This window comes from Candidozyma pseudohaemuli (assembly GCF_003013735.1).
Source record: "Candidozyma pseudohaemuli strain B12108 chromosome Unknown scaffold00001, whole genome shotgun sequence".
Classification (NCBI taxonomy): Eukaryota; Fungi; Ascomycota; class Pichiomycetes; order Serinales; family Metschnikowiaceae; genus Candidozyma; species Candidozyma pseudohaemuli.
Genome location: NW_020194435.1, coordinates 2,814,371 through 2,838,930, shown reverse-complemented (window position 1 = coordinate 2,838,930; position 24,560 = coordinate 2,814,371). Strand labels below are relative to the sequence as shown.

At 46.8% G+C, this 24,560-nt stretch overlaps 11 protein-coding genes across 11 annotated transcripts; 1 reads left to right on the top strand and 10 right to left on the bottom strand.

Moving 5' to 3' along the window:
• Window positions 1-4: 4 nt before the first annotated feature.
• C7M61_001281 (anaphase promoting complex subunit) lies at window positions 5-878 on the bottom strand (the record flags this gene model as incomplete). The annotated part of the gene is made up of 2 exons (XM_024856695.1): window positions 5-13; window positions 48-878. 2 exons carry the CDS (start codon window positions 876-878, stop codon window positions 5-7), a joined length of 840 nt encoding a protein of 279 aa, XP_024716294.1.
• Window positions 879-1,013: 135 nt separating this feature from the next.
• Window positions 1,014-2,471, bottom strand: SMI1 (Smi1p; the record flags this gene model as incomplete). The annotated part of the gene is made up of 1 exon (XM_024856694.1): window positions 1,014-2,471. One exon carries the CDS (start codon window positions 2,469-2,471, stop codon window positions 1,014-1,016), a length of 1,458 nt encoding a protein of 485 aa, XP_024716293.1.
• Window positions 2,472-2,997: 526 nt separating this feature from the next.
• On the bottom strand, window positions 2,998-5,274 carry GCS1 (glutamate--cysteine ligase; the record flags this gene model as incomplete). Its single annotated transcript, XM_024856693.1, has 1 exon — window positions 2,998-5,274. The coding sequence occupies one exon, from the start codon at window positions 5,272-5,274 to the stop codon at window positions 2,998-3,000; it is 2,277 nt and encodes a 758-aa protein (XP_024716292.1).
• Window positions 5,275-6,413: 1,139 nt separating this feature from the next.
• On the bottom strand, window positions 6,414-8,789 carry ADE5,7 (bifunctional aminoimidazole ribotide synthase/glycinamide ribotide synthase; the record flags this gene model as incomplete). Its single annotated transcript, XM_024856692.1, has 1 exon — window positions 6,414-8,789. The coding sequence occupies one exon, from the start codon at window positions 8,787-8,789 to the stop codon at window positions 6,414-6,416; it is 2,376 nt and encodes a 791-aa protein (XP_024716291.1).
• Window positions 8,790-9,331: 542 nt separating this feature from the next.
• Window positions 9,332-10,330, bottom strand: MRPL3 (mitochondrial 54S ribosomal protein mL44; the record flags this gene model as incomplete). Its single annotated transcript, XM_024856691.1, has 1 exon — window positions 9,332-10,330. One exon carries the CDS (start codon window positions 10,328-10,330, stop codon window positions 9,332-9,334), a length of 999 nt encoding a protein of 332 aa, XP_024716290.1.
• An 816-nt stretch (window positions 10,331-11,146) lies between these two features.
• Window positions 11,147-12,421, bottom strand: ERD1 (Erd1p; the record flags this gene model as incomplete). Its single annotated transcript, XM_024856690.1, has 1 exon — window positions 11,147-12,421. One exon carries the CDS (start codon window positions 12,419-12,421, stop codon window positions 11,147-11,149), a length of 1,275 nt encoding a protein of 424 aa, XP_024716289.1.
• A 717-nt stretch (window positions 12,422-13,138) lies between these two features.
• On the bottom strand, window positions 13,139-13,927 carry C7M61_001275 (uncharacterized protein; the record flags this gene model as incomplete). Its single annotated transcript, XM_024856689.1, has 1 exon — window positions 13,139-13,927. The coding sequence occupies one exon, from the start codon at window positions 13,925-13,927 to the stop codon at window positions 13,139-13,141; it is 789 nt and encodes a 262-aa protein (XP_024716288.1).
• Window positions 13,928-14,001: 74 nt separating this feature from the next.
• Window positions 14,002-14,676, top strand: C7M61_001274 (uncharacterized protein; the record flags this gene model as incomplete). Its single annotated transcript, XM_024856688.1, has 1 exon — window positions 14,002-14,676. One exon carries the CDS (start codon window positions 14,002-14,004, stop codon window positions 14,674-14,676), a length of 675 nt encoding a protein of 224 aa, XP_024716287.1.
• A 73-nt stretch (window positions 14,677-14,749) lies between these two features.
• IRE1 (bifunctional endoribonuclease/protein kinase) lies at window positions 14,750-18,211 on the bottom strand (the record flags this gene model as incomplete). The annotated part of the gene is made up of 1 exon (XM_024856687.1): window positions 14,750-18,211. The coding sequence occupies one exon, from the start codon at window positions 18,209-18,211 to the stop codon at window positions 14,750-14,752; it is 3,462 nt and encodes a 1,153-aa protein (XP_024716286.1).
• A 467-nt stretch (window positions 18,212-18,678) lies between these two features.
• C7M61_001272 (uncharacterized protein) lies at window positions 18,679-21,093 on the bottom strand (the record flags this gene model as incomplete). Its single annotated transcript, XM_024856686.1, has 1 exon — window positions 18,679-21,093. One exon carries the CDS (start codon window positions 21,091-21,093, stop codon window positions 18,679-18,681), a length of 2,415 nt encoding a protein of 804 aa, XP_024716285.1.
• Window positions 21,094-21,869: 776 nt separating this feature from the next.
• On the bottom strand, window positions 21,870-22,868 carry PHO100 (Pho100p; the record flags this gene model as incomplete). Its single annotated transcript, XM_024856685.1, has 1 exon — window positions 21,870-22,868. One exon carries the CDS (start codon window positions 22,866-22,868, stop codon window positions 21,870-21,872), a length of 999 nt encoding a protein of 332 aa, XP_024716284.1.
• Between the last annotated feature and the right edge of the window lie 1,692 nt (window positions 22,869-24,560).

Here is a 24,560-nt window from a genome sequence, read left to right as displayed (position 1 = left end):
TCATTTACATTATCTAGAATCTTTGAAGTTGTAGGATCAAATTCAACGAGATTTTCCTCATCCGCCTCCTCAATTGAGACTCCTTCGAGTGAGTCAGCATGACGTAGAGTCGATGGTAGTTCGCCAAATGAGTGATTGTTCAACAGAATGCCCGAAACGCTTGTAAATCCCGATGCTGTGCTTTGATTCTTGTAAGCCTTTTCAAGCGGAGGTTCCTGAGTTATCAGGGTATGCAATTTTTTGCCCAAACATTTCACAGCACGGATGTGGGAGTCCTTTCCATCCTGGTGATTAGCCAACACGATAATTCGAACCACAAAGCACTTCAACAAACCGTCTCCTCTGACACCATTGAAGACAATATGCGACCAGCCCACAGGTTTTTCTAGCTTTACCACGCAAACATCGGTCAAGTCCCAGATCGAGCCGCCTGCCATGACCTTGATTTTCAGTGGGGTATACGACTCATCCAACTGGTAGTTGGTGAAAATGCAAATACGCTCCAAAGACACTTTCTTGGAGAATTGAAGCGTGATAGAGTGTGGATGGCTAAGCTGACCCCCATCATTGGTCTGGTGTTCCATGTTGTTTCCCGAACTTCCGTCGGATTGCCAATATAGATCCGGGGTGTCGGCTCTTAGCTGAGGAATACCGAAGCCCTTTTTAAATGACGAAAGCTTCCATGTGGCAAGCGGCAGAAGATCTAGGAGCTGGAGTTCTTCAAGATCTTTTTGGCCATTCTTATAGTAGGTCTGCTGCTGTTGTTCTAGCGATGGAGGCCCGTGAGACATCTCAGCCTGGCCGTTATCCTGATACGCCTCTTGCTCAGCTGACTGGACATTATGATCTAGAACATCGTCATAGCTGTCGAATGGCATTCTAGGCTAGTCTGGTGCTAAATATTAGGATGAGAATGAGATCAGATCAAGGTGTACTGCAACGCGGGCCTACATCTTGCATGAGCTATCGAAGTTTCCCAATAATAAATGTGCAATATGAGTATATACGATGAACTAGAGTTCAATTTCGGTTTGTTTGTCTGAGATCTTTTCGTCACCCTTCTTGTCGGCCTTGTCTTCGGGCTTGCTCTCCTCAGGCTTTGTCTCAGCAGCCTCAACGGCCTCCTCGCTCTTGGAAGACTCTTGCTTGGGAGATGGCTTATCTTCACTCTTCGAGCTGTCGTCAATCAATGTTTCCTTGGGAAGCTCGACAGAACTTTCCAAGTTAACAAGCTTGCTGGTCGAAGCATTCTTCGAAGGAGAACCCTCTGGGCGACCCACGGGCTGCTTTCTGGGCACTCTTTGAGGCGTAAATGCGGTTTGGAACTTGTCAGCGTTGGGGATGCTGTATCTCTTCAAGGCTCTTCTCTTCAATGCTTCAATGTAAGAGATTTTGCCCTTGAGCTCAGCACCGAACTCGCTGCCGTCGCGGTCCAAGAATGCAAGATCTCCATTTCCCTCATCCTCGTCTCCAATCATGTAGTCGTCGTTTTGTGCGCTGTCCAAGAATCCATTGTCAGTGTTGGACTCAGATTGGTCAATCTCGTAGTTGCCCAACTCCAAGTCGGTGATGAACTGGAACAAGAACTCTTGCAAACTCGTGGCGACGACGATCTTGGTGTCGAAATCACGACCGTACAAGATGATCTGGCCACGCAAACCGGCGGGACCAGGGGCCAAATCAAGACCAATCAAGTTACCGCATGGGTCCTTGACAAGAGGGACCCATCCACGGTGGATATAATAAGACTGGACGGCATTGATAGGCACAGATTTCTGGTGTGCAAGGAAGTTGTTCAACTGTTTTTCGTTGTTGGAAAAAGAAGCCGATGTGGACTCCTCTGGCAATTTTCTCTGCTGGTTCACGGCCACAACTTGTTTCTCGATTCTCTCGGCGACCTTGGCCCAGACCGCGTACTCCTCCATGATGCTCTCGATATCCAAAAGAGTCAAACCCATGATTATACCTGTTGGCTTGCCACCACGGAACTGACCGTCGTGGATCTTGAAGAACTGACGTACCTCAACGGGCAAAGGACCAATAGCCAAGTCCCTCTCAAACTCGTTCAAGTCTGCTGTCGAGGCTCCGTCGTTCAAGCTATCTTCCAACTCGGGGTATTCCTCTTCCAACCACTTTTCTATCCTATCCCACAAGGAATCGATAGAGGGCAAAGGAGGGAGACCCTCCCTGTTCAACGTTTGCATTTGGACATCACTTGACTGGTTAATCAAGTTGGTCAGCAGCGACCTCAAACCTGGTCTGTATCCAGCCACATTGGTAGTTGAAGCAGTACGCGAACCCACGAGAGAATGACTCAGTGAGTTGTTCAAATCAGCTAGTCTGGCTGTCAGCGACGTAGGATCGATTGATCCTCCCGCGGTGGAATTCTTGTAGGGAGAACCGTAACTAGCATAGTGGTCGTCTGTGGTGACTGAGTGCCAAAACGACTTGACGTTATCGAGAAAGCCCATTTTAATTTATCGTTAAGTGGGTATAATTTCGGAAAGACTCGGTAATGTGTGGTAACGGCTTCGGCGGTGATACGTTCTTTGTGATTCTCGCGGTGCTACTTGATTTTTGCATGAATACGGCCAGAGACTCTATGCACGCCAATGTTTTCGCAGCCAGAGTGGACCAAACCATGACCTGAAACTGGGGAAAGATACTCGGAAAATTTGAGAAAAGTAGAAATAAGCTTTTTTGAGAAAATTGGTTGTTTTCTAAGGTTTGAGAGGCTTTCCAAATTCGACTTTACGGCTTTTAATACTCACGTGTCGCTGCCAGGGTCTTGTTTGTTTCGCCTATGCCGCGCCTCCTCTTGACACTTTTTAAGTAGCAAGCAAGGTTTTGTTTTGGCGACTCGCTTGTTATTTTTAGTTGGACAAGAAAATGGAGGCACCTTTCGGGATTTAGGCGCCCTGGTCGCCTCCCCAACTCCAGGGTAATTGTTCAGGCCTACTACAACTAATGGCTGCAAAATGCTACTGTTCTTCTATATTAAGCGATGCCTGCGGCACTGCGTGCCGACAAAAAGCCGGCTATTTCTTCACCGAAGTACTCCTCAAGAAGGTCATTGTGATGCTTAAAGTCTAAGTTCGTGATGGCCACGCTGGCTTGAACCAAGTCGTAATTAATCCGATCACTGACTTTCGAGTCTTGCTTGTAGTCTGGATGCCTTAGAACAAAGTCTCGAAGGAAACGTGCAATTGTAGGGATCTTGCCAGAAGCTCTAAAACTGATGAGTTTCAAGTAGTTACGAAGAAGCTCCAATTCCCTAGCGAACTGCCGGCTCTTGCAATGGTGGCTCTTGTTCTGCCAATTAGAAGGAATGAGTTCCGTGGCAATGAGTTTGACAACGAGCTTGATGAGACCTGGGAAGGAGTCCAGACCATCAATGAGCTCCAGGGCACTGAGTTTGACATCGTTGCATGCATCGCTGACATCTGTGCCGTTCTCAACCACATCGTTATTCACTTCCACATAGCCATTAAGGTAGACCCCATTGTCGTCGAAAAGATCGTTTCCGTCGTTAACAAAGCGATCAAACCATGTGAGATCGTATCCCTTGAAATCCTCGTTGTTGAGACGCCACCTTGCTGGGTTCCGGAACCAGAATTTGGAGTCTGTGGAGGCATCCACGCCATGAGCGGTCTTCATGTTCTTGTCAACCTTCGAAATAGGCGTGTAAAAGTCTGGGTTGAATTTGAGAATAGCTTTGCTTACAAGCGTGATGAAAACGGAGTAAGCAGCGTTCTCAAAGTCAGTGAGCTGAATTTCAAGTGGTCTGAACTCAACTCTCCACCCAGGCTTCTCAGAGAGTTGTTCACCCTCTGGATATAAGGCAGGAGGCTTAAACCTCAAGGTCTGCCAATTGGTGGATTGGAGGTTCTCGAAGTGGTCGTTCTCGAGAGTATTGTCCTGGTTGACTCTCTCGCTGAAAATAACGAGCGGGTCTCTAATAAAAAGGTGGGCGAAATGGTGAGCCAAAAGTGGGTCAAAAAGCTTTGTGGACGTGAGTTTGTCATAAACTTTTTTGTTGATTGGCGAGTAGATGTCGTTGTACGACTTGTCAAAGTATGGTTCGTCATGATAACCCTGGTCTCCCAAATATGTGTCAATCGACTCGTATCTGGACTTTGGAACTTTCTGAACAGGCTTACCATCGAGTGTCTTGATCGTGGTGTCACCGTACTCATTAATGATACGATCACCATTGACTCCAGGACCTCCACCAAGCAGCTCAAAATGATCTTTCACCTCATGGGTAACATCCAATCCACCAAAAAAGTCTGCGCCCTTGTAAGGCTTGATATCACGCTCCAAGAACGTTCTGTCGTCAACAGCCCCGCTGATGACATTCCAGCGAACATCCTGGTTCACCAAGAACCCCTTGAAGATTGGAGCGGCAGCAGACACGGCCATGAGTATTGGTGTGAGCGGAGCCAAGGTATCATACAAGTACCTGGCTTGATGAATGTCGGATGGCTGAACGGTAATCTGAAGACAGGATGATCCCATGCCAAAACCCATGGAATCCATATAAACATGACCAGGCTGAGATGCTCCAATGAAAGGCTCTTCGTCTGAAGGGAACAAATCACGCTTGGGGATACTATCATCTATGAGTTTAGTGTTCGTATCCGGGTAGATAGGCAAATTGATCGCAACCTTGTGCCCTCTTCTCTTCCTAATGTTAGCAGTAAGAGTTGGAAACCTGACGTGTCTATTAATAATTTCGTCAGGCAAGAAAAGCGACTGGGAGGCTGGACCAATAGGCTTGGCCTTTGGAGAAGTGAAGTCACCGCAACCCATGCGAGGATATGTCGTCAATGTCAAAGGCACGATATTTGTTGGAAGCTCTGATTGCGAAACCTCACGTCTTTTAATCATGTTTTCCTCAACGTAGACGTAGTCCTCGAGAGAGTTACCGTCATAAGGCCTGAGCGGTGTGGCTTCAATCATGTATCTGCCATACTCTGGATGGAAAGAAACGTTGTTCGAGATGGCCTTGCCCGAGATTTCAGGCTTTGCGGGGTCGTTGAGATCATCCAAAATCAGATCCTTGTCAATAGCTAAACGTGCTGTCTTCCTGGAACTATCGATGTCCACCAACATATACTCGACCTCATCGCCCCAGTAGAAATGGTCCTTCAGTCTGGCCGAATGCTGGCGAAAGATGTTTATGAGCTGCTCGATACCATTATCGCGGACATGCTCGTTATGCTTCTTCAGCTCGTGCCAGTCCAAGGGAGTCCCTAGAGATAGCAAACCCATGTTGAAGAGTGGCTGTTAGGTGTGGCTCGGTGATACTCGCGGGTTAGATGCGGCGTAATGGCACACTTTGAAGCTGTCGTTGAGACAGCGGTATCGCGAGAAACGGAACTAAGGTGGAAGCTTGTTATCGAGCCGACTTGCCTCAAATAATGAACCCAACTGCTTCTGTGGATAATTAATAAGCGAAGGAGTGTGTACAAAATTTTGCACCATCGAAGCAAGGCAGCAAAGACGCTCGCGACATCTTCCGAAGAAGGCTTATTATAGAGCTGATGTCCAATTCCGTAGAACGTAGTATAAATTAGGGAAGTATAATTATTGACACACTATTGAATACTCTTGAATAGTTTATAAGTCTCAATCAAGAAACTTGCTTTGGCTTCGAGTTTCAAAGATTCTGAGACATTCACACGTTCTCCATTTCCGTGCGTATTCAAACCCTCATAACGCCATACGGACCCTGGCATTTGCAATTGGCGCCTTCACATGATCAATGACGGAAATTGGAATACGGAAAGAACAAGAATTACATGTAGAAAATAAAATTGTAGCGCATATCCTTGAAAAGGCCCATGAGATAGCTTGTTTTGCAGCCAACATGGCACATAGACCTCTCACTGCAAGAATCAGCACGCCTTCATTAAAAATCCGCTTCACCAAAGCCAATGAACGACATTCTATCCCCTCTACGGTTTTTCCTTTTATCAAACTTTTATCAGGCGACCTATCTGAAGATGCAATTGCACGTGACAGCAGCCGGTTTTGTCGCCTGTTGCGGTAAATTCATAGATAACCCACGCTATCGTTTGTGCGGTTGGCTTGGGTAGTTTTCCACCAAAATTTTGGCAGTTGTAAAATCAATGAAGGTGTTTTCCAACGGAAAAACTCCTGATGCTTCCATAAGTAAACTAGGTGATTCATTTTTTCCCCGAAAACTGACACAAATTTGTAAAATTTGTTATTTTGCAGTCGTAGTCCTGAAACTTAAAGAAAGTGACTAAGACTCTCACCTAACCAAAATATTTCTAGTTGTATAAAAAGAGTAATTTCAGCCGATATAATGGGCTACGTTTTACAACTCACCATTGATCAATTGACACTTCTCGAGTGCTCTCTATTATACATACAAATCGTTTTCCTTAGTAAAGCTTGCCAATGTTGTTGACAACACAGCCAGCAGCATCACCCTCTCTGGCACCCAAGTCACCAATGACAACGGCATCCTCGCCAGCCTGCTTGAGCTCGCTGAGAACAGAGTCAACCTTGTCCTGCTCAACAATGAGCACCATACCGATACCAAGGTTGAAGGTCTTCAACAAGTCCTCATAAGGCACTCTGCCCTGCTTACCGAACCACTTGAAGATCTCGGCAACCTCCCATTTGCTCATGTCAACACGAGCCTGCAAGTGCTTGGGCAATGCACGAGGAATGTTCTCAACCAAACCACCACCAGTGATGTGGGCCATTCCGAGAAGCAAGTCTTTCTGGATAGAAGGCAACAACTGCTTGACGTAGATCTTGGTAGGCACCAAAAGCTCCTCGCCAATGGTCTTCTTCTCGTTCCATGGCGCCTGGTTGGTGTACTTGAGGCCAGCCTTGTCGATGATGTGACGGACAAGAGAGAAACCGTTGGAGTGGACACCATCGGACTTCAAACCGATCAAAAGGTTACCCTCCTTCATAGCAGAGATCTTGGGCAAGATCTTGTCCTTGTGGACCGCACCAACAGCGGTACCGTTGGTGTCGTAGTGACCGACATCGTACATACCAGGCATCTCACTGGTCTCACCACCAACCAAAGCACATCCAGCGGTGACACAACCGTCAGCGACACCACTGACAAACTTGGCAGCAACCTCGACGTCGAGCTTACCGGTAGCGAAGTAGTCAAGGAAAATCAATGGCTCGGCACCCTGAACAACCAAGTCGTTCACGTTCATGGCAACCAAGTCGATACCAACAGTGTCGTGAATGTCCATGATCTGGGCAATTCTCAACTTGGTACCAACACCGTCAGTGGCAGCGACCAACAAGGTGTTCTCGCCCTCGAAGCCAGCGGCCTTCAAGTCGAACAAACCACCGAAGCCACCAATGTCAGAGTCAGCACCTTTTCTGGCAGTAGACTTGACCTTGGCCTTGATCTGCTCAACCAACAAGTTACCGTTGTCGACAGAAACACCAGCCTCAGCGTAGGTGGAGCCGCCAGCAGTGGCATCAGCGTCTCTGAAAGCACGGTGGGCAATATCGGTTCTGTTGTACTTCTTGTTGAAAGAAACAGTGTCAACACCAACATAAGCCTTATCCACAGATTCTCTCAAAGTAGAGGCAGTGGCAGTAGCGGCGATAACACGACCACCAGCAGTGACGACCTTGCCGTCCTTTTCAGCGGTACCGGCGTGGAAAATGTAGGTGTTCTCTGGAGTAGCCTTGAAGCTGATCTCATCACCTTTTCCATAGGCCTCAGGGTAACCACCAGCAGCCATAACAACAGTGGTGGAGTAGGTGTTTGGCTTGGTTTTGATGGCGACAGAGTCCAATCTGTGCTCAGCAGCAGCCAACATAACCTCAGCCAAGTCAGTGTCCTCGGTCAACAATGGCAAGACGGTCTGGGTCTCTGGGTCACCGAATCTGACATTGTACTCCAACACCTTAGGTTCCTTGGTAGGGCTCAACATAATACCAGTGAAGAGAACACCACACATTGGGAAACCGTCCTTTCTCATACCATCGATAGTAGGCTTGATGATCTTCTCATCGATCTTACTCAAAACCTCAGGAGTAGCAATTGGGGCAGGAGCGTAGGCACCCATACCGCCGGTGTTAAGACCAGTGTCACCGTTGCCGGCTCTCTTGTGGTCCTGGGAAGTAGGCAAGTTGAAGAAAGAGTAGCCGTCAGTGATGGTCAAGATGGACAACTCGTCACCCTCAAGGTACTCCTCAATGACGATCTCGTCACCAGCAGCACCGAAGTTCTTGGCCACCATGATCTCGTCAAGACCAGCCAAGGCTTCCTCCTTGGTCTCTGGGATCAACACACCTTTACCGGCAGCGATACCGTCAGCCTTCAAGACGATCTTGTAGTCGACCTGCTTGATGTGCTCTCTGGCAGCATCCACGTCAGTGAAGTTTCTGAACTGAGCAGTAGGGATGTTGTGCTTGGCCATAAACGTCTTGGAGTAAGCCTTAGAGCCCTCCATGGTAGCAGCCTTAGCACTTGGACCGAAAACGGGGATACCAACCTTGGTGAAAACGGTGGAAATACCGTCAACCAAAGGCTGTTCAGGACCAGGCACCACTAAGCCAATGTTGTTCTCAACAGCAAACTTTTGGAGACCGTCAAAGTGCTTTGGGGAACCAGACAACTCAGGAACGTTAACCACCTTATCGTCAGAGGTGGAGGTACCACCGTTACCTGGAGCGACGTAGATCTTCAGCACCAATGGGGATTGGGCCAATCTCCAGGAGATAGCATGTTCTCTACCACCGTTACCGACGACAAGAACGTTAAGGGACATTTTGGGTGTATATGTGAAGAAGTGGTTGTGCGATTATGGGGAAGAGATGAGGCTGTCTCTGTGCATGGGTGAATTTTTTCGCTACTAATAAATTCTTGACTCCGATTGCACGCAGGTTTGCAGCCACGATGGACCAGCGATTCTTCAAATAATTTGAATGTGGCCTTTAGGGAGTTGATAAATTCTTTTTGATCCAGAAACTTTCTTTCATTTTGGTTTTGTTTGTGACTTTTCAATTCACTAGTCATTGCAGATCTGGCCGTTTGAAAGTTGCACTCATACAGGCAGAGCTATAATGGGCAGGTATGATGATAGATTCAGGATTAGACACTACTGACGACAGATTCAGATTAGAAACCACTGAAAGGGTCTCAATTCAATTATTGTTCACATGGCTTTTTTTTTGCCTGGGAGAAGGTATCTCAAGGTGATAATGAAACCTCAACCGAGTATCACCCAAGACCCCAACACTTCATACAAATTACCTATCGTGATTCGTGTTATATTGATGCAAGCCTTGCTTGTTATATGTACAGGTTAGATTAGATTGCAACATCTCCAGAACCAACAATCCCCTCAAATTTATAGTTGTCCTCGCTCGGACGCTTGATTTCTTCACCCTGTTCGTTCACAGGGCTGTACATGTAGTACGCCAACAATGCATTCACCACAGCTCTCGTCTTGGCCTCGTTCAAAGAAGCACCAACACCCTCGCCCAACTTGTGGCCTCCAGAGAAAGCACCAGCCACAAACATGGCGTGGGTGGACAATCTACCGGTCTCCGAAATGAGTCTGATTTCTAGAGGGTCCTCAAGGGCCAATTTGTCACAAACTCTGGTCAATTCCCTAGTAGGTCTGCTGAACTGGAACATCTCGCTCAAAGGAATCTTTCTGGACAAGATGTGGGCCTGGATGAACTTTTTGGCAGCCTCCTCGCCAGCGTGGGTGTACATACCGCCAATGATGGCAGCCACGGCCAGAACGTAGGCCTCTTCCTCTTTGGTCAAGAAGGTCTGTGTCTTTTCGTCGAACATGCCCAAACCGTTGCTATTCAACTCTTGGATGCCTTCCTCTTGAGGCATGTCTTTTTCCTCCTCGGTCAAGAAACGCAACTTACCGTACTTGATAAATTCTGGTTCGTTGGAGATATGCTTTTCTAACTTGGTTTTCACGTCACTCTCGATACCCCACGAACGGCCGATTTCAGCCAAACTGTAGGGGCCCATGTATGCGTTGGTGGCCTCGTTGTGCACAGGCAAGGGAAGCCTAGGGTAGTTCATCAACAAGGATTCGCTGACGTAGTATGCTAGTAAGTTCCGGCCAAGAATGCTCAAGCCGTAGTTGTTAGCCAAGCCAGTGCTGTTTTCACAGTTGAGTGCCTGCGACAACGTCGACAAACTATAGCTTTCTGGCAAACGCAATCTGTGATGCAAGGCAACCAACGGTGGTGACTGCTGGGCGGTGGATTCGGGGAGTCTATGTGTGAAAATGTTGGCCTTGTAGGAGCCATAGTCAGTAACGGAGTTGTAGGATGTGTCCATGGAGTCTCCAACTTTCTGACTTAAGTGAAAGGCTTGCGGGAGACGAGCCGTACGGACAAGACGTGGTGCCATCCGAAGGCTGCTTTTCGAGAGGAGCCTCAACATGGTTCTGGGATGGATGACTTGAGTACTTTTTCACTGTGAAGTGTAGTAGTAAATTTTTTCGTGGTGCGCTGTGTGCACGCAATTCGATCTAGCAGTTCTTCAACCGAATGGGTGCAAACAAATGAAGAAGGGATAGGTTCTTTGCTGAAAATTGTTTCGAATGAAGAAATGCTTCAGTAACAGATTGCCATGGAAGTTCAATTGTTTCGCCAATATCAATGCAAGTTAGTCTAGCATCGCTTCTTAAACCACACCTCCCGTTTTCCTTTATTTTGACCTTTTTAATTTCAGCCCTTACAAAAGTCCTCTTTATTTCCCCGTATAAATCTACGTCAAACAAAATAAATAGCTTCTTCCGTCTGTTTGACTCTCCCAGTGTATTTGACAGTACGTGCGCGCACCGAAAAGATCCACCAACCATATTCTCACTATTCCTCTTACACATTACCATCGCCATAGCATCTAATCCACCATGGCTCACGCTCCACCATTGAACATCTACGCCATCGGAGCCATGTCCTCTGTGGCTATCGTCTATGCATGGCTCAAGTCCCCCATCAAGTACAAGTGGGCTGCTGAGAACAGAATCAGCCCCAAGGCCGATTTGGCCTGGAGAAACAGTGCTCAGAAATGGCTCGATAACAACTGAGGCTCTTGGGATTTGCATGTACATTACGTTTAGAATAAATACCTTATGAATTATTTGTAGACTCAACCTATTTTGACGGACGCTAGAGGAATAGCGTTACTCGCATCGCCATACTGTAGCTTGACCAAGTCGCTTTCGAGCTTGAGGAAGCACCAAAGCCATCTTCTGACAATCTCAAGAAATTCAAGCAAGGCGAAACCAAGCGACAAAAAGTCAAGCCCGAATAAGAAGTTGCCGACTTTATTTTTGAGCCCAAGTCTGACCTCTGTCTCCTTGATAACGAAAAGCTTGAGGAACCAAATGAAGCGAAGCACGAAGTCTAAGGCAATGATGAGCAAGTAAGCTGCGGTATTATTGTAAACAAGCTTGTTGGGTTCTCGCAAGATGACCCAGCTTGACCCGTTCTGGTTGAGCAAGATATCAAAAGCACTGAATCCCCAGTCCATCTTGACATCCCAGAAAAACAGGTATGATGCACTCAAAGTCGAAAGAACGTACCACCAGCGATTGAGAACGTTCAATTGAGCAGAAACGTCAGAATCCTCCGTGAGGCGTTCCATGCGGAGCTTGATGAGGAGGTTGATGAGGACAGGCCCGAGCCCAATGGAGTACTTGATGAAGTTGAACAAATGCTGTTTTTGCTTTGTCAGCAGGTATTCAAACCAGCACTGCTTCATACGGATGAGCGCTGGCATTGAAAGCATGAAAGTTTCCAACTCAGTGTTGTAATTCAGCTCCGTGGGTATGTAGGTTTTCCACACAAACATGCCGCAATCGTTGATGACCTTAGCGTATGAAATCAAGGAATCGGATATGAGAATATCGTTTGTTCTCATGGTGGATGAGTTGATATCTCCAAGGAGGATCCTTCTGATGGTGGTGTTCATACGGACAGTGCCAATCGTTCCTCGTTGTAGAAAGAATCTATAAATCGTATGGATGAGGAGGAGGGTGGGCACAATTGCTCTGAAAAGGAAAAATGTGGTGGAGTCGTCATCGACAAAGAGAGCCGCCATCCAATATACGGCAAGGCCACTGAAGTTTGGCAACAGTGTCACCTTTATGTTTCGGTTAATGCCATTGAGTAAATGCTGGTTTTCTGAGATGTCGGGTGGTGTCACAGTAGCGTATTCACCATACTGAGACTCGTCAATGAAGGACCTTTGATGGTACTTATGCGGAGAATAGGAAAGGCTGAGTAACGCCAACACGTTGATACCGTGTATCTTGAAGCAGTACCATACTATTGCATACCATAGGTGGATACCGAGCTGGACCAATAGGAGGATCCGGAACGGAAGGGGCACAATGTGGTTGAATTTGATCTCGTCGAACATCGTCAAACGATGCTTGAGGCTTGTAGCGTTCGGTTTGTTAGGATGAGGCTATAGTAGCACTGGGGCGCAAGATCGCGAGAGTACATATACAAACAGAATTAAGGTACCAACCGTAGAGGGGGATGAGAGGACTACTAGTTTGAAGGGCACGAAGATTTAATCTTCTAGCACTACCATACTAACAATCTACCCAAAAGATTACAAAGGACTACAGTGAGCTTCAGTACTAGAGTTTTTGATAATCACTTACGATCATGATTAGCATGGAAAGTCATCATAAGCCCTGATGAACAAGACTTTCAATACACTAGCTGTTAGTAAAGCTCAAGTCGAGCCGTGCTAAAATACGATCAGAATTTTCAGTGTGTTTGGCTATTTGTCGAATCGGTCATAGTCCTGAAAAGGAGCCTCCGTCTGGGGCGACAGCTAGTCATCACGGTATTATGCACGGTTTTCTTTCATAAAACATACTTATGATTACATTCCCACAGATACCGGTGGCATCGGTGAAGATGTGGTCCTTTTTGCAAGAAAGAATTGTGGTGGGAATTTTTCATCACTACTGCGCTTCTCATCGCTCGCTATATACTGAGTTACCCGCACCACCAAGGCTAGGGCCTAGTATAGAAATCAGAAAACACTACTTTCCTCTTGCTAAATCTTACTATGGTTTATTAAGTATTTTACAATGCAGATGGAACAAGTGTGCCCGACGTTTTACTTCTCCATTGCGTGCTTCCTGCTCTTGAGCTTGCTGAGCTTCTGCTTCCGGTTGTTTTCCCTTCTTTCACCCTTGGTCAAGTATCTGAACTTCTTTTTCTTTTGCTTTGGCTTCTCGACTCCACAAAGCTTGGCGTAGTTCTTAGCCCTCTTGATAGAGCCCTCGAGAACCTCGTCTGACTTGTCCAAATTAACGTTGTTGGCCTTGGCCAAGGCCTCTATGCTTCTGCTGGTGATGGCTGTAGTGTAAGGGTTGTCGAGAGATTCAATGACAACCTCGGTCTCTTTATCGACGACGGCGTCTCCTAAAATGTCCTTGTCATCGACCTTGTATACCTGCTTCCTCAGGAGAATACCCTTGACTGGTTCATCGGTATCCTCGTCAGCATTGTCTTTACCGACCTCTTTTTCCTCTTCTTCTTCTCCAAATCCTGTCCATTCCTCGTCACTCTCCTTAGCCTCACCGTTCGGCGTGGCCTCATCCTTGTCTTTAGTTATGTCAAGGGCCTCTCGCAGTTCTCTGAGCTGCTTGAGCTGCTCCTCGAATTTGCTTTGCTCGTCCTGGCGATGCTGTTTTCTCTCTTCAATTCTAGCCTTTCTCTCCTGTTCCTTATGGTATGCTTGAGCCTTCTTCTGACGCTCCACCTTACGCTTGTGGAACCCGGTCAAGAACTCCTCCCTGGCCTTTTTGTCAAATACTACCTCGTCAACACCATACTTCTTGGCTTGCTTCTGCTGGTACTTCTTACCCCCAGTTAAGATGTCCCTGTTTGTCCTTGTCACCATTGAAGAAGAGTACTCCAGATCCGATGAGCATCAAGGTGCGAAAATCCTAGCCTACCAACAACTACTACTCCAACATGGAAAACACAGAAACCGTGCGGGATCTCGCTCAGAGTCTCCAGAGTTCTATAAGTGAGCTAGAAACAGCCTTGCTACCCATCGCTGGTCGGTCATTGGAGGATCTTACAAAAGATTGCAAGCTGCCTAAAGAGGAGGCAGATGTTCTCAACAAGTACCTATATTGCACAGTTTCCATAGCATTCGCATATCTTAAGGTCCAGGGCATTAACACTGATGGTCATCCAATCATGAAAGAGCTTGATCGTGTCAAAGCCTCGATGAAGAGGATGAAGGACTTGGAAGCAGCTCACCAGAAGTCCGAAAACAAGGAAGCTCAGAGCAAGGAAGAAGCTGCTGAGTATATTCAAAGGACATTGGGCGGTGCCTCGGGAGGTGCTGCTGTCAGCAATAGCATGAAGTCTCCAGCAATCTCAAGCTCGAACTTCCAGGGAAAGCATACAAAGTTTGAAGATGACGATGATTCTGAACCAGAACTACAAAAGGAGGAGCCAAAACCAGCAGCATCCTCAAAGGTTACCGCAAAGAATACATCATCCAACTCCCAAAAAGCTCAGCCTCTGAAGTCATCGAGTGTACCTCAATCAACTAAGGCATCAAAGAACAAAAGCCAAAACAAGGTCAGTAAGCCGCAACCGAAGGGCCAGAGAAAAGCAAGGCAAAACAGAAGATAGAGCTACTGTCATGCTATAGTATGGAGTTGTTGTTATTGTACATATTTATTTTTTGTGCAAGGGAACCTCAGGTCTAGAGATAGAAACTCTCGAAAATATGCTCGTCTCTTATACCTTCATCGTCGACAACACGGTAAATTTCCATGAGGAGCTTCGGAAACTTGTTGTTGAAGTAAGAATAGAATCCAGTGGGAAGTGGGCTCATCTGCACTTGTAGCTCAGGAGGCATATCATTGAAGTGATGGTATTTGTTCCGCAAGGCTCTCAAAAGGTCCATCACCTTGCCTGTGTTGTATTTGCGGTACTTTCCCAAGTTGTCGATAAACTCCTGATCAAACCTGGCGAGCCAGTCGCCTTGGTGTACAAGATGCCCTGTGTTTTCCAAGCTAAGCAAAAGTGGACTTGGTGGGTCTCTCTTCTCAATCTCGAACCTGTCGCTCACTTTGAGGAGAAACTCCAACTTCTTGCTGTGATTCCAAAAGTATGGATGTTTCATGATTGCAGCTGTATCAGGTCTTGCTTTAGGGTTGAAGGATATCATTGTTGAGATCAAATGAGTTGCTTCCACCCAATCGTTCGGACAGTGTTGTTTGAGAGCAGATAAGTCATATTCTCCTCTCACAATGTTTCCTTCACGCAAATAGCGGTCGCCAAATGGATGGCCTCCGCAAGTCAATATGTAATAGAAAACACAACCGAGGGAAAATATGTCAATCGCTTTTGTAAGTCTTTTGCCTGTCCCGTTCAGCAAGCCACTTCCATCCTTAATTGAATGCTTGGAAGTAGAATTGAGTGACGACACAGTGTCGGGGGAAATCTCAATTAGGTCATGATGCAAGAGAAGCTCGGGAGCTCTCCATCCGGAGGTACCAGATGCAGCGTGTTGTGTAGTTGCTCTGAACGAAGACTGATCGGCATCAAGCTTCTTACATAAACCGAAATCTGATATGAGGAGCCTGAAGGCCGCTAAAGTCTTGGCGTGGCTCTTGCGTGTGGAATCACCAACCAAGATATTCTGTGGCTTGATGTCACGATGAACAATTTTGAGGCAATGCAAATAGTGAAGGCCACTGACAAGCTGCAACAAGACTTCATTCTTATGATTCTGATCGAGCTTCAACGCACTTTTGTCGACTTTTGGTTTCTCCACAAGATCTTCAAGAGAACACACACACAACTCAAGCGCAATGTACAAGAACTTCTCCGTCTCGCTCGATTGAGAACAGAAGTAACGAACAACGTTAGGATGATCATCACTCTCTTGTAAAAGTCTGACTTCGTGATTTGCGATGTCATAAAAATCAAGAAGCATTCTTTTGACTGCGACTGGCCTATTTTCGAAAGTCCCTTCGTAAACAACAGTTCCGTGTGAACCATAGCCCAATATCTTGTCAGAAATGATCAAATTGTTATCGATCTGTAGCTTCTTGTTCAGACTAGGCCTCTTGTTGAATTGCTTTACAAGCGATTTTGTCGCAATAGGCTCCGCGTCCTCAACACTGGACTCATCACTAGCCACCTGGGTGTTTTCAAATGTCTCGTCCTTGTGCTCCTCATCATCTTTAGCTTCGACATTCTTCTTGCCTTTTCCTCCTCTTTTCCCGCCTCGACTGCCTCTCTTTCTCTTCTTCTTTGTTGGCGTATTAGGATCAGCTTCTTGACTGACTGCTCCATCAATGCCATTATCAGCAGGAGCTTCATTCTGATGCTCATCATCTGTGACAATCCTCACTTTCTTCTCGGTAACCTCCCCAACATCTTTGCTTTCAGTGGCATCCAGCACCTCTGATGCAACGTTCTTTGGTTCCGTGGGTATTTCAGGAAGGGGTTTCTCGACTGAATCATCGACAGCCTTGGGGTGCTTTAATTCAGTTGATTGAATGGTCACTTCTAAGTCATTCGCCTTGTCGACCAAGGCAAATTCGTTTCCTTTCGTGAATTGCAAGAATCCCCCAAATTTACCAACCATGAAAAGTACACCAAGCAAAATACCGAGCACTAAGAGATCTTCTGCAATACGTCTGAGGAAAGAGATGGTCGGATTGCTCTCAGGGGCAACTAATGAAATGTCGCCTTGAGGATACGTTGCAGGAAGACCAGTGGGGTAGTTCCTATCATTGGCCATAAGCTCCTTTCTTCTCTCGTCAATGGTGGCAAGACCCAGACCAGGATTGTCGTGCGTTTGTGGGAAGAGTATTCCATCAATCATATGTGGCATTTGTTTCAGCTCCTTTTCTATTCCTCCTGGTGATTCAGAGCCGTCTCCTATTCCAAGGTATTCTTCCTTTCGGAATTGCAGATGTGGTTGATACATGGAGTCGGGAGAAAGATGATTGATTTTGTGGACACCGTTGATGAACGGTTCAACATCTTCCCGACTCATGTTGAGCCGCGAAAGGAAATCCTGAGTCTGGCGATCTAGAGTACCCGTCGCAAACTGATAAAGTGCCATCTGATATTGTGCAATTGGTGCTGACTTGAGAAGCGTAGGATAATTGCGGAAACTCATAGCAAACCACTCCTTACCGTTCGCTGTTTTGTTGACGAAGCAGAGATCGTTGTTTGACGCTTCCTTCTCCGCATCATCGAGCTGTTGTAGGTCGTTCAAAACTTTGAGTGGATGCGGTAATGTAACGTATTGGTTCGAGTTTTGCTCGTTGTTGAAGATATCAAACACATTAACGGCCAACGAAGGCAATCTGCAAATCCATTGAGGGGTTCCACTACCCTTGTTGATAGCCAACAAGGATTTGTCATGGAAAGGAGTGAAATATAAATCATCAATGGATTGGCCGTTTTGCATGATCAAGTCGTTGTCGATGTTATTAGGGCCCCATGAAGAGTAAGTGATGTTCCAGACAACGCTTGAGTCGTATTTATAGTGGACCAGCAACTCATATGTCGTCTTTCCAAGCATGATTGTGTTTTCTTGCAGCTCGGGGCGGAAGTTGGGTGACTTGTATAAGTTGGGAGCCGGACAGCTCTCGTCTGCAGATCCGAACTGGTTCAACACTTCGCCGGTACGCATGTTAATTGTGTATAAGGATGTCTTGCGGACACCGGTGTATATCTTGTTGTCGCCGCTGAGGGAGAAAGGGGCCTCCATGACCAAGTTCTTGATGGATGTAGGGAGCTTATTTAGACCGAACTGAGGTGTAAAGTAGTACAAGGACCCATCCTGATAAGGCTCGACGAGCCAAAGTAAGTTTGTATTGTTATCTGGGTCTTTTCTGGGGAATTTGTTCCGGGAGACCCGAACCAACGGTTCGTCTAGCGGTAGGGTCCAAAGGAAAGCACCGGTGTTTCTTTCCACAGCATGGAGATTGCCATCAATGTCGCTGACTAGTAGCAAGTCTGTGAGTCTCCAATCTTGGAGCGAGCGTAAGTCCAACGGTAGAATGTTTTTGTTTTTGACTTCACTCAAAAGTGGTCTGCCGCTGCCGTCGGTTTCGGCCTCCATCGAAACAGCATCTCCCCAAACCGAGACAAGGAATGGGAGTAGGAAGGCTATTAGGAAAAACGGATTTAGCCTCATGATCTAGCTGGAAATATGCAAAATTTGTTCGATGCCAAAATCAAAGTTTGCTTGCAAACCACAGGAAATGTGGATCACGACTTCCGATGAAGCCTGAGCAGGACAAACTGAAAGTTGAATGTAGCGAGCAAGCGAGCCACACAAATAAAGAAATGGTTGCTCTGACAAGGTTGAATTGACTTGTAGTCGTAGAAAATTCTTTGTGAACGGGGAGCTGGAATCAGGTAGTGGGGTTTGATATAAAGTGCGTCTCATTTTTTTTTTTTTTTTTCTCTGCTTGTCTGCCTGTCTGCCTGCCTTCCACTATCTCCCTCGCACTAAGATATCTCGTGACGCTGGGTGCAAATTTCTTGTGTGAAACAAAAAGAGGAACAATATAAAGTAGGATATAATTGAGAACCGGATTCATTGTTGAATGGAATGAACTGGAATTCTGGCTTTATAGTTGTTTATGTGTATTTGACCTATTAATCATTCATCCGACGGTAGAGCTCGTCCACCCTTTGTTTGGTTAGCTTCACTATCTCCTCAAACTCCTGCGAGGCATACTCGTCTGCAAAATGAGTCCGATCCAGCGACTTGCTATAATTTGGTATCTTGCCCAGACTCCGCAGATTGATCCAGCTCCACACCCGTGCCTCCTTCACCATCCGCTTCTGCTTATCGTTGATGTATCTATCCTGGCCGGGTATCACGTAGAAGTTGTTGTTACCGAATTTGAGAAGCCTGGCTGACTCGTCAGCATCGTTGATCACAGGGTTTTTGTTGCTCGATCCTCCGAACAAAAACATCAAAATCCAGGTGTAGACCAACGAACCTAGAATGAGGATAATAGCGCCAAGCAAGGTTTCGCTGACATTAGGGATAGCGACTGGTACGGACTTTCCGATTGTTTCGCAAAGATGCGTTACTTGTTCAATGAGCGTAGGTTCTTTGGCGGGCTCTTGTGGAGCTTCTTCTGGTGAAGACTGCTTCTTTGACTTGGATCTCTTCCGCTTCTTCTTTGTTCCGCCATCGCCTTGATCTAAAATATCAGTAACCCCTTCAGATAAGCTCTTCATCGAATCTTTCTGACCATCGATACTTCCCTTCTCAATTGCACCCTTGATCCAGGATTTTCCAGACCATTCGATCGACGTCACAACATGCATGTTGGTAGCGTTGGACTCAGCCCATGACAAAAGAATCGTCGTCACAATCTTGAACACATTGCCCAGCGGCACGTCTGGTGTTTGGGTGATCTGCTCCACATGTATGTATTTCTCAAAATCACAATGCACCAATCTTTCAATGATGTTGCACTTTGTGTTTTTGGGGCCGATGGGACCGCTCAATGGCTTCAGGTATTGGTACTTTCTTTCCTTCCTTTTCTCAGACAATGGAACAATCTTCTCTTTCTCGATATCATAATTTTTCTGGTCTTCCAAGATCTTCACATAATGTTGCGTATCGGGACCAAAAAGTATACTGAAGACCACACCAGGTGGAGCTTTGAAGGTGTGGTCAAGCACAAACACATCATTGCTCTCATCTTCTCGATCGGCCTTTGTAGGTTCGTGCTCGGCAGGACCAGGATTCTTAATGCCGTGGAAGTCACCACCGGATTCTCCTTTAGAGAAACCCTCATCATCGCCATCCTCTGACCCCTTCTTATCTTCGTCCTCTTCTTCTTCGTCTTCTTCCTTTTCATCGTCAGTCTTCGCCTTCGAAGATGACCGATCTCGTGGTCCTTCACTATCCTCATTGGAAGTGAGGGACTCATCCTCTTCGTTTTCACTGCCACTATCCGCATCGCTCTCCTCATTGCCACTTTCGTCTGGGTCAGATCCATACAGTGTTCTGTTACTGACACGAGAAGCACTGCGAGCACGGCCATTTGGCTTATGATCGGTCTTGCCCAGCAAAACATCATGCCATACCCTTGTGATTTGAACAAATGTTGTATCTCTAGAAATAAACGTAGCGAAGACATACTTTTGGTGGAGTGTTCGGATAATCATACCGTTGGGGAAAAGCACCGCAGTGGACTTCTTCTCTATCTGAATGACTTCCTGAAGAGGAATCACTAGATGTGTTACCCAACCCAAGATATTAGAATTGAAGCAGATGTAGTTCTGGGTGAGGTACATTTTACCCTGAACGAGTATGTCTTTCGACAATGCACATGAATAGTCGGCGATGAGGCGCTCGGATTGTGGGATCTTTTTGAAATTGTGATGGAATTCCTTGTTCTTCTTGGAATTGGCGAAGGAGACGTCTGATGACTCGAGCATTTTGTCCAATTCCTGATTGGACGAGTCCGACTGGAGAGACAGGTCGTCGTTGGTGCTCTCGTTCGAGTCGAGTTCGGAGTTTCTTCTCTTGCGCTTCACGACTTTTGAGTCTTCGTTGCCCAGCACAGAGAGAATACTCTGGCTGTTCTTCTCAGTGTCGTCAATTGCCAACAGCGGTACATCTTTGCTTCCGACCGCAGTTTTGCCATCAAAGTGCAGAAGCTGTAAATCACCATTTCCCATTGTGTTCAAAGGAGAGTCGTGAACTGGTTCGAAATGCACGTTGGAGGTAGACAAACGTGGCAAGGCCGGGAACTTTGCAGCAAGACTGCCACCCTCATTCTCGTGAGAATTGCCCAATGAAACATTACTGTGGTCATTGTGGCTGCCCGTGGACGTACGTGAAACGGGATTCAGCAGCGTCTGGGAACGGGACAAGGGCTTTAAATGCTTAGACTGCTTCCCACCTGGAGCCAGATTTCGACGTGTATCATCCTCCTCGTCGCTCATCACCATATTAGCGACATTGTGGGCGGCAGAAAGGAACGACGATAGGAAACCATTGCTGTTGTGCTTTGACTGTTTTTCAGTTAATTCTGTCTGAGACATGAGCTTAGGGCAGCTGCTGTTCCAGTAGATGAATATATATGAGGGATGCCGAAGTTACCGAGTAAGGCGGGGCAACTGGCTATATGAATTGGCAAAAGAATTAGTTTATGCTGACAAAAGAATCAATGGTAGGCCGCAACCTTAAGTAGTATTAGTTGGAATTGATGAAGTATGCCCAGAACAGCAGAAGTGATGTAGTGCAGGCAGCGCAGGTATCACTGATTTAGAGGTTGCGAATTATTATATAAGAGGCCCCTATAGCGCGGGCTCTTTTGTGGCAGCAAGTAAGAAATTGGGCAGCACAGGAGGAGTAGGAAAAATCAAGCCTAGACTAATGGACTAGCTGTGGGGTAATTTGGTGTGGCTTTATGCGTGAGGGCAATTGATCCATCAAATACGAGGCTTGTGCTGGTCGATGAGTGAGCAGGTTGATGGTGTAGGTAGACGAGTTTGCAGATGAGAGCAAACGGAAAAATGGAAACCGTGGGCTCGAGCTTTTTTTTTTTTTTTTTTTTTTTTTTTTTTTTTTTGGGTGGGGGTTTTTGGGGGCCCTGTGGTTTTTTTTTTTTTTTTTTTTTTTTTTTTTTTTTTTTGAGGTGGGGCTTCTGGGGGACCCTGAGTTTAAATGTGCTTTTGTGACTACTTGTGTGCTTGGCTTACTTCAAAAGGTTAGCAACCTTCGATGCCCTCCGGCCTCGGAGATGCATACTGAAAAAAAGCATAACTTTTATTGAATCGAAAAAAGGAGACGAAAGAAAAAATAAGGTATAAAGCGTCTAGAAGACCTGGCCCAAGTACAGCTCCACGGCCTTAGCCTGTCTGTAAGAAGCATCGTAGTCAATGGAGAAGACAGACACTGGGGTCTTACACTTCTGGTTCTTGATCACCCAGGACTCGGAAGGCAAGTCACAGTCACCAAAGATACACTCGGTAGGAGCCTCAAAGTAGCCGTCAGCGTACTTGACCTTACCGTCAGCGTACTTCAAGTTGGAGGCTGGAGAGTCCTCACCAGACAAACGAGCGAAAACATAAGCTGGGTCAAGACAGTCCTCATCCTCGTCACCGACCTTTGGCAAGTTGACGTTAAGACCGGTGGTCTTTGGCAAAACTCTAGGGCGGGAAGAAGACTGGTTGAACAAACCGTCCACAAGCTCAACAACCTTCTTACCGTAGATGACAGGAGCGAACTTGTCGTCGTCAAATCTGTGCTCATCGTCCTTGAAGAAAGAGTTGTTGCTGTTGGAGCCAGAGAAGGCAATGGCTGGGTAGCCTCTGAGCACGGAAGCGTAGGTAGCACCAATAGTACCAGACAAGGTGTACATACCTGGGGACAAGTTGAGACCCTCGTTAGGACCGGCAACAACCAAGTCGACGGTCTTGTTGTCAAAGTGCTGAGGAATGACGTAGTTCAAGCCGAAAGCGACACAAGAGGCTGGGGTACCGTTGAAGTACCAGATGCTCTGGTCGTTGTCCTCGTGGCCCCAAGATGGGGAGCCAGCTGGAGGGTAGGAGAACTCACCATCGGTCTCCAAGGTCTCGGAAGTTGGAACGGCGAATTGACCACCGAAACCAGATCTCTGGGAGACAGGAGCAACCAAGATCACCTCGTAGCCGGCATCCTTAAGGGCGTTGTAGGTGGCACGAATGTTGGTGGCGGCCCAGCCGTCATCGTTGGTAAGAAGGATGGTCTTCTTGTCGTCTTCTCTCTTTTCAATTGGAGCGGCGAGCACAGAAGTGGCGGCGACAAAGGCGCTGGCGATGGTGGAGAACTTCATGGTAGAGAAAGATGATCCAGGAATTGAGGGAACTGGGGCACTATTTGTACCCCAACCAAGCCCTCTCGATGCCCCTATGGCGAAGTGGCTGCAACTTTTCACGGGTGCATATGGGACGCAAGGCTGCTGCACGGCCCTGTCATCATGCACACTCGTCTCATTTGGTATTGGAAAACGTGGGTAGACCTTGGGGTCGAGGGTGGAATTTCCGGTGACTAAAAAAAGATGGAGTTGTGAAGCTGTGAAATGGTGAAAATACGGATGAAGCTTACAATATTCGAGCGGTTGGGCTTGTCAATGGCTGCAAATGGTGTGTTTGGCATACCTCCCTCTCAACCTACCACCACCTTATCAGTGGTTCCTGACACTAATTACCCCTAGCGCACATCACAACGCCAAGACCATGGATTCCGCTCTCGAAGGAGCCGTTTATTAACAACACATTAGTGTTTCGGCTTGAAATTGCTTAGTAGGCACCGGTACCATGTGGTAGTAGGAAGGAGGCATTGTGTCTCGACAAAACCCTTCAAAATCCATATCAGTGGAGTGTCGTAATCTGGCTCGGTTACGCTTAAGCGTCGTACTTGAACTATCAAGGTAGACCGTTTTGGGCAGGGTGGCACGTGGAGATTGACGTTTTTCCTAAATTGCACCTAATTGGCCTTTCTGCGGCTGCGACATGAAGCCTCACCCCAACGCCCTAATCTCGAGCCGAGCGATTGCGGATATGCACTAGACCCATGCACTGACCAGGCGCTTAACTTTTTATTGCAGCCAGGGCACCAACGTGGTTCTCTGGAGGAATCCCAACAAGGCACAATACAAACAGGCCACAAGCACATAGAGGAATCGGGACAATTACAGCTCCGATTGGGAAGGATTTGCATAGAATGGGATGCTGATTAGTGGAGGTCTGAGAGGGCTGTTTTTGCACCCATTGGTGCGGGCATCTGCTACCGAATCCCGGCTTAGCGCTTCGACGGCGTTTCATTGGGTTCGATCTAAGGAATGGAAAATTGATTTTGTGGCGGTGTCGGCATGGCTTTAATTCCGGTCGTTTAGTTTGAGGCAGGGCGGATGAGGTGTTTCGGAATACGAGCGGAATACGAGACACAGGGTGAATGTCTCAATTGGTTGGCCCAAGCAGCCCATGGAGATTGTATTGTTTGAGCGAGGGTCAATGGCAGACATAGTCTACTACATAGTTGTTTTGCGGGATGATTTGCACCGCACAATTGCAATACTGGCCGCTGGAATTGGAAGTCTAATTTTTCAGCCTACTTTGTATCTGGCATCCAACATCAGAGTATATGGAAGCTTCGGTGGAATTCTAAGGATGGTGTGTTTTGTCTATCTACATGTGAATAACGCTCGAGTGTATGTCATGGCCAACGAGACTGGTATGGCCTCAATCGGCCCACCGAGATGCCAATTATCCTAGAATTGAACAATTTTGATCTTTATCGTTTAGAAAAGTTGGGGCCTGTCGTTGGGGTCTCGTGTCGGATTTAAGTTGGGTTTCTAGCTCGCGGCGTTTGGCTGCAAATGAGTGGGCCCCAGCGGCAGTTGACTACCGATGGCGATGTCTGAACAGCAGTAGCACCCAAAACTGAAGAAAACAGTATCGTCTCAAATCTCCATCAAGACCTCAATAAACTTATGAAAAGCTTTCAAAGTGCCTCTACTGCAAGA